The following is a 7,336-nucleotide window of genomic DNA, read 5'->3' as shown; positions in this document are numbered from 1 at the left end:
GAAGAGACCAGGTCTCTCAGAAAGCCCCAGGGCTGCCCATCTTGCAGATTTAGCTCTCAGTGCCCAGTGCTTCTGAAGATGGGAGGTGCCCATGTTCTCCCTAGTCTTGCTCCAGGACTGCACAGTCCTTTCCCTGCTACTCCTTAGCTGCAAGGACAGGGCAGCTCACACAGGGGAGGCTCACACAGAGACGCTGAGGGAGCAGATATTTTTGCCTGGTAATATCTGCTCTGCTCCACACTTTTTTTTCCTCCCAGCACCTGCCTGGAGCCTGGCAGCTCAGGACCTACACCACAGCTTGGTGATTAAAACAAAGAAATACTCAGCAGCGTTTGCTTTCAGTATCTAGCAGGGGCGTGCCTTTAATCAAACAGAGAGACCCTGGTGTTACATGCAGGCACACTGAGGGATGAAGAACAGATGCAATGGAGTCTGTTTTCAGATTTCCATAACAAGTGTGTGTCAGGAGCTGGCAGCTATGAAGACATGTGGCATATGCTGGGTATGTCTGTGCCGCGCCCTGCCCGTTTCTTTTCTGAGAGCTCCTCTGACGAGCTACAGACACCAGCAGCGGCCAGAGCTGCTGTCTCAGGGATGCAAAGGAAGCCCACCTTGACCTTTCCTCCTTGTGGGCTCAAAACTGCTGGCGCTGCACTGCAGCAGGCAGTCCGAGTGAGAAGCTGCCCTCCACAGAGTCGCAGCTCCTCAGCAGGAGGCTGATCGCAGGGAAGACGTGGTGGCAGGGGGATGGTTCTGTCCACTGGCTCACACCAGCAATTCACAGCTGGGCATTTGCACCCGTGCCCAGTCCTGCAGCCTCAGTCCTGCAACAGCTTGTGCTTTACAGTTGAGCTCTCTGAACAGAGGTGAACAAAGAGAGTCCCAGCTGCTGCCCGAGCACGCAGCTCGCACAGATCATAGTCATGGGCCCATTCCACATTGCCCCACCGCTGAATCTAAAGGAGAGGAGGAATGCAAGTCAGTCCAGAACTGGATTATATGTAGAGCTGCTCAGCAACTCTCAGCCTCCCTCCTCATGGTTGTGAAACATGGGTAACCCCCCAGGAGCTGTGCCGATCACCAGCTACATGGGTAGGGAGATCAGGTGAGTATGGTGGAAGGACATGCTTCATCTCTACTGGCCTCTGAGGCAAAGCCTCTTAAATGGAGGACAGAAAGATTCCCATCAACTTCAGCCACTTCTGGGTCAGGGAGAGCTTTCTGCTGGGCCAGTTTCTAGCAAGGAAGTTACCAGCTCGGTGTCTGACCAGACATAGAGATAACCCAGAGCAAAAGAAGCCAGCCACGACTCTGCACTTCAGATTGGAGGGAGGAAAACGGCTGTCTGGGTTCTGCAAAAGGAACCTGGCAGCCCCAGGAGCACTCTGGGCTGTTGCGCCCATGAGGTTGATCTACAGCAGCACACTCCAAACTCTCTCAAACAGGGAGACTGGTGGAGTGGAACCTCTCCTGCAATAGCAGGCACTTCCCCTGCCAGTTATTTGTGGTGGGAGCCGCATTTGTCATGCTGAGATTATTGCTATTTGAATTATAGGGCTGTTTTGTAACATCATTTACCTGGTATTCTTCCTCGAGGCGAGACAGAAGCACGGCTTTTTCTACTGTAATGTGCCTGTCAATCAGACCCAGGGACAGAATCAGAGATTTCAGCTGGGTGATCACATATTCTATACCTGGAAGAGAATAACCCAAAACAAACAAGATTCGTGGTTGTTTTCTGGGCTCCTACACTGCCCACATCGATAACTGCCCCTAGGAAAGCTCTGCGCAATGGCATGGGGTGTGCTGTGCCCTGGAAGAACTGTGTTGGCAAAGGATGCAGCTGCTGGGCTCAGCTGATGAAGCAGCAGAGCTCTTTCCTGCCACGCCACCAGCTACTGGCCTGCAAGAGACCCTTCTTTGGGGGAGTGCAGGGGGGGTGAGTGCCTGATGCCTGAGGGACCTGGGCACATCCCACAGACGTGCAGAACCGGGAGGAAAGAAGAGCTCGAACCTCCGAACTGCTGGAGCTGCCTGTGTATGGACAGGCTCTAAGGGAGGATCTGAAGTCAGTCTTGTCCTGAGCTCCAGTCCAGACCTTCAATCTCAGGTCTGAAGTTGACCAGCTGCCCAGGGGAGGCACACACCTTTCCTTTCCACCCTGCCTACCTCTCTTACAAACTCTGAGGACAAGAAATGATTCATCAGAAAATATGTATACAGGGGGAACAGGAAGGCTTTGCGATTCCTGTCTGCATTAACTTCCCTTAAGTGCTCAGCCAGTATCTTCTGTGGGTTTCACTGTCTGCTGCTCATTCAAGTTTTACATTTGAGGCCTTGACCAAAGGAAACATTACTCCCTTCCTTTATCATTAGGTGCCATTCAGCAGCATAACTTACAATCAAATGGGCTGGAAGGGTGAAAGAGCGAGGACAGCGCATGGAACCACAGGCACATGGAACACTAAAGCCCATTTCTCTTCCCAGTAACAAAGCTGAGGACAAAACTGCTACCAAGTCTGGCATTAAAGAAGTTATTTGTGCCAGGGTAGAACAGACAGCTCACAGACCAGCACAGTGAGACCCTGAGCACTCGTGGCACTAGGAGAGTCTCTACCCATAACAAATTACAGCTAAGGGAGTGGCCTGCAGATTTAAAACATTAAGCCTCAACACTGATTATCTCAGAGTATCAGCAGGAGAGGGAAAACATCACAGTCACTTCTCTGTCCCATGGAGAGGAACTGCATCCTCCATGGGTGCAGTCTGAGCAGAGAGCTCCCCACCTTGCAGGGCCCACATGTTGTAGGACGCCAGATGACTGACGAAGGTCTCCTTGGTGCTGGCTGGGATGTTCGGCCCCAGGATACTGGTCGAGGAGCCAATTGCCACGTTGTACCTGGAATGATCATCCTGCCCCTTAATAAAGCACAGGGCTCATGGACCTCACAACTCTGATAGTCACAGGTGCTGGAGGTCCTGGCCTCAGCAGGGCAGGGCATAAACAGAAACACCTTTAACCTCTCTTACCTTTTCTCAGCCCAGGCGACCACGGGATCCCATTCATTCTTCTGCAGCTCTGCCAAGGCAGGTGGCTCTTCCACACGATAGCTGGGAGGTTGTGGAACAAAACCACACTGGGTGTTTGCTCCCAGGCTGCCAGAGTGCTCCCTGCCAGGCTGGGGACACTGCTGGGAAGGAAGCTGCCCCCCACCAGGCTGCAGCAGGGGAAGAAGGGCCCACTGTCCACCCAGCTGTCAGCAGCAGCGACTGGGAACAACCCCCCTGCTCTTCCCGAAATTCGGGGCTTTTTGTTGTTTTGGAAAGGACCATTCTATCTTACTACAAAACAGAGCAGCAAACCATCCAACAGTAAACTGCAGGTAGCCCCAGGCCAGCAAGGTTTAGCAGTTAGAGCAGGAGACAGATCCCACTGGAATTCTTTATATGGAGCCACTCCTCCTGCCTCACCTCGGGACTCCCCACTGCCAGTCTGACCAAAAAGGCAGATGGGGGAGTCCCATTCCCCTCTCCCACAGGAACTGCACTGCTGCCAAGACACCTCCAAGGCTGGGGCTGTAAGACAGGAGCCTGGGCACAAACCAGCTTGATCCTGCAGTCCCCAGGGATTTTGAGGAACGAAGAACATTTTGCTACTGGTACAAGTCTGAGCTCCCTGTACCAGCCCAGGACAACAGGCTCCCCCAGCTGACAGATTTCACAGCTTCTCCCTTATCCCCAAGGAATTCATTTCCTGCTGCTCCCACCCTTGCCCAACAATCCAAAGTTCAAGAGAGGGACAGATCCCTGTACACCCTTCAGACGCATGGACTTTCACTAGGTGGGACTGGCCTAAACAAATCCAAACCCTTGGGCCAAAACCTGGAGAGATCAGAGCCCTGCCATGACTGAGTTACTGTAGTCCTTCTCCCTCACTTCCCACGACCACTCTCCCAAAAACTACCCTGCAACAGGATGAGCTTGCCTCTGGGCCAGCAGGGCCCCAGCTCCTACCAGACAGTGTCGGTCTCCAGGAACTTCACAGCCGCGCGGATCAGCTGGGTTTTGCTGCGCTGCGTGGGGTTGTCCAGCGCCGTGTTGCACAGTGTGGTCTGCAGGACAAAGGCAGTTTAAACCATGGGCAAGCACAAGGTTCCACTGCACAAAGCCAAGAGGAATTTGCAGCAGACAGAACCAAGCGCAGCTGAAAGGGGAGCAGGGCCAGAACGTGGCTCACGTAATGGGAATCGTCTCGCTGGTGTCAGAAGCCTCCTTCTGCAGCAGTCCCATCAAGCACCAGGGGAGAAGGCTCACGGGCTGCTCCAGAGCTCATTCCATTTCCTCCTGCCCCTTGCTATCCCCAAGAACACTGTCCAGCTCCTCAAGTCCCCCAGTGACACAGGTTCTGCCCCAGACAGTATCTAACTGCACTCACAACCCAGTGTTCCCCCCAGTGCCCATCCAAATTCCTGACCTGTTGTCCCCAGTTCCATGACAACGTGCTCTCTCCATTTGGAGACCATTCTCTTGTCTACACAGTTGCCCCAATTTTAGATTATACCATGCTAGTTCTACTGCAAGTACTCTGGAGAGCTGGGGGACACAGGAGGAGGCATTCCCAGAAGACACCCCTGGCACAAGGCTTACACCCCAAAGTGGTTCTCAACCCTTGCTCTGGGGTGCCAGCTGGCAAAGCCCTTTCCTAGTTGCAGTGGCCCAGCAAACTCATCTTTAGCACCCAGCATTTTGCTTCCCAGCCTTTAATCCTGACTCCCTTGACCTGACTGCTCCCAGCACACTACGTTTTACCCTGCTGAGGTCTCAGCATCCCAACCTGCCATGCTCACCAGGTGCATAGTGTAGAACTTGATGGTGTCTTTCTGGGAGTCCCACTCTGTCGCCACTGCAATGGCCAAGGCCTCATTGGGGACAGTGAAGAGCTTGGCCTGGGGTGTTTTCAGCTTTCGGTGGTCCAGGTTTATTTCAAAGCCTCCTGGGGAATCAGAGTATAAATCCTGGGGAATCAAAGAGGAGCAGGTACTAAGGAACAACAGACAACCCCACAGCAGGAGGAGATTCAGAGCTGGAACTGAACCTGGGACCAGAGATACTCAGTTTCCCTTCATGACCATCACATCAACATACTTTCCCCCAGGCAGCACTGGGGTGTGGTTCCCCACCACACAGCTTTGCTATAGAAGAGGAAAGGGCACAACAGGCTGGTGGTGAACCACCCCCACATGCAGCTTGGCCTGTGGGTATGCCATAGTCTCACTGAAGAAGTGTGGGCTGACAATGTCCCCCTGGGAACCAGCCCCTCAGTCCTGTGCCAGCGGCTGTACTCACCTTCCCCTTGAGAGATGCTCACATTCTGGTAAAACCGCTTCCTCTCTGGGGGCAAAACCAAAGACAGAGGGGCAGTTGGAGAATGTTTGGCCACTTCCCCTTCTCCCCATCACAGCCCAGAACAGATGGAGCCCTTGGCACTGTCAAGGCCCAGATGGCCCAGCCACAAAATCCCTGCCCCTTCATCCACAGCTCCCAAGCACTACGCTGTTTCAGTGAGCTCCACTCAGCTGGGAAGGAGCCATGAAACCAGTGAAAACCAGAGTGTTGCTGTCAAGTGAACAGGACCAGCTTCACTTCTGCCAGGCCAGACTCTCAGTTCCCTTCAACCTGGCCTGTGCTGAGCTCCCAGAGCCTGGCAGGGGTAGTTTCCAGAGCAGACCTTTCCCCTTGGGATCAACCTTTCAAGATTCTCCCACTGTGATCACATTTGACAAATGAGTCCCTGAACCACTCTGGCTGACTCTCTGCACTTGCTCTGTCTCAGAGCAACGAGAAACCCAGCAGAGCTGAGGCAGAGGCAGAACAGGCCACAGCAACCTCCCTTTCCACCCCTGCTGGCAACAAACCCAGCCAGTGCCAACCTGTGCGCTCTCCCTCACTGCCTCCAGCTCATCCTCTGCTTTGACCTGCAGCCAATGCACTAGCTGGAGCCACAGCTTGGAGCAGGCAGCAGCAAGGACACTGTTCCCTCCACTGTGACCGCCCACGGGGGCAGGTTTACTGCAGGCACACAAGGTAACAGCTGGATGGTGCTGGGGACATGTCACACACACTGCAGCATGCCATTGAGTCACCAGGGGAGGAACCACCTTCAGCAGCTGCCTCCAGCCCACACATGCTGCTCTGGCTCAGGAGTACGCCTGCTCCACCAGCAAGGTGAGCCTGAGGGAACTGTGGGTCTCTGTTTTAGGAGTAGCTTGCTTTCCTACCTGCACGTATTCACACACTCTCAACACCTGAGAGCTGGGTGTTGCAAAACCTGGCTCCTCTCACAGGATGCAGGAAGAATCTATGAGCCATTCCCCTGACCACAGCAACCAGATGATAAATCCCAAACCCAGAAATCTGCCTCGTCAGGGGTGAAGTGAACAGGCCAGGCTGCAGGTCACTTAGTCCCCACCCCAAACCCACGCACATTCCTGCTGGGGAGAGGGAACAGCATTTGCCCAGGCTCAGTCCCTGTGAGCTCCAGAGCCTCCGAAACGCCACTTCGGGTGAGGCATCGTTCTGAAAAGGCTGAGACTGGGGTACCCCTGAGGGGTCCTGAGCCGCATCTGTGGCTCCCGACAGCCCACTGTGAGTCACAACCTCACCTCAGACACAACAACACTGATTTTACTGCCTTCAAGCCCCCGCGTTTCCAGCAAAACCCGTGGAAGGGACCCACAGCCCGGAACCTGCCCCAACCCCCCGGCAGGGCCCGGCCCCCAGCCCCCTGAGAAACCAGCCGGGGCGCCCCGGGCCCGGCCGGGCCGCCAGACACTCCCCTCCCGGCCCCCGCTAATGCCAGGAGGAGGGCGCGGGGGGAGGCCCAGCACCCAGCCCCGCCACGGAACGGCCTCAGGGAGCCCGGCCGGGGGCGGACTGCACCGCTTCCCACGCGGCCCCCCGCCCGCGGGCGCCGGGCCCGGCCCTCCCCTGGTCCCGAGTGACCTTGAGCGGCCCCAGCTGCGGGGGGAGCCCCGGCAGAGCCAGGGGGAGAGACCCCGGGCGGCCCAGCGCTCCCTCACCTGCCGGCGGGGCGTAGGCGCGGCCCTCGCCCGGCCGCACCGGGCCGCCCCCCGCGGCGACCAGAAGCGGCGGAGGGACCCGGCCGGGCCGGGAGCGGCCCCAGGGCAGCCGGCGGCAGCCGCGCCACATCGCGGCGAGGAACCCGCAGCCTCGAGGGCGCCGCCGCTGCCGGGGCCAATCCGCGCCGTGAACGCGGTTTGACCCCTCAGCCGCTCCGTCCCCGCGGAGGGAGGGAGGGAGGGAGGGGGGAGAGAAG

At 56.3% G+C, this 7,336-nt stretch overlaps 1 protein-coding gene across 1 annotated transcript; it reads right to left on the bottom strand.

Annotated features, from left to right (window-relative positions):
* Positions 1-342: 342 nt before the first annotated feature.
* ATPAF2 (ATP synthase mitochondrial F1 complex assembly factor 2) lies at positions 343-7,209 on the bottom strand (the record flags this gene model as incomplete). The annotated part of the gene is made up of 8 exons (XM_084271087.1): positions 343-956; positions 1,579-1,694; positions 2,787-2,899; positions 3,031-3,111; positions 4,015-4,112; positions 4,848-4,993; positions 5,347-5,391; positions 7,080-7,209. 8 exons carry the CDS (start codon positions 7,207-7,209, stop codon positions 819-821), a joined length of 867 nt encoding a protein of 288 aa, XP_084127213.1. The 3' UTR covers positions 343-818.
* Between the last annotated feature and the right edge of the window lie 127 nt (positions 7,210-7,336).

This window comes from Gallinula chloropus (assembly GCF_964237585.1).
Source record: "Gallinula chloropus genome assembly, chromosome: 15".
NCBI classification, from domain to species: Eukaryota; Metazoa; Chordata; class Aves; order Gruiformes; family Rallidae; genus Gallinula; species Gallinula chloropus.
The sequence above is the reverse complement of the archived record's forward strand: the minus strand, read 5'-3'. Positions and strand labels throughout refer to the sequence as shown.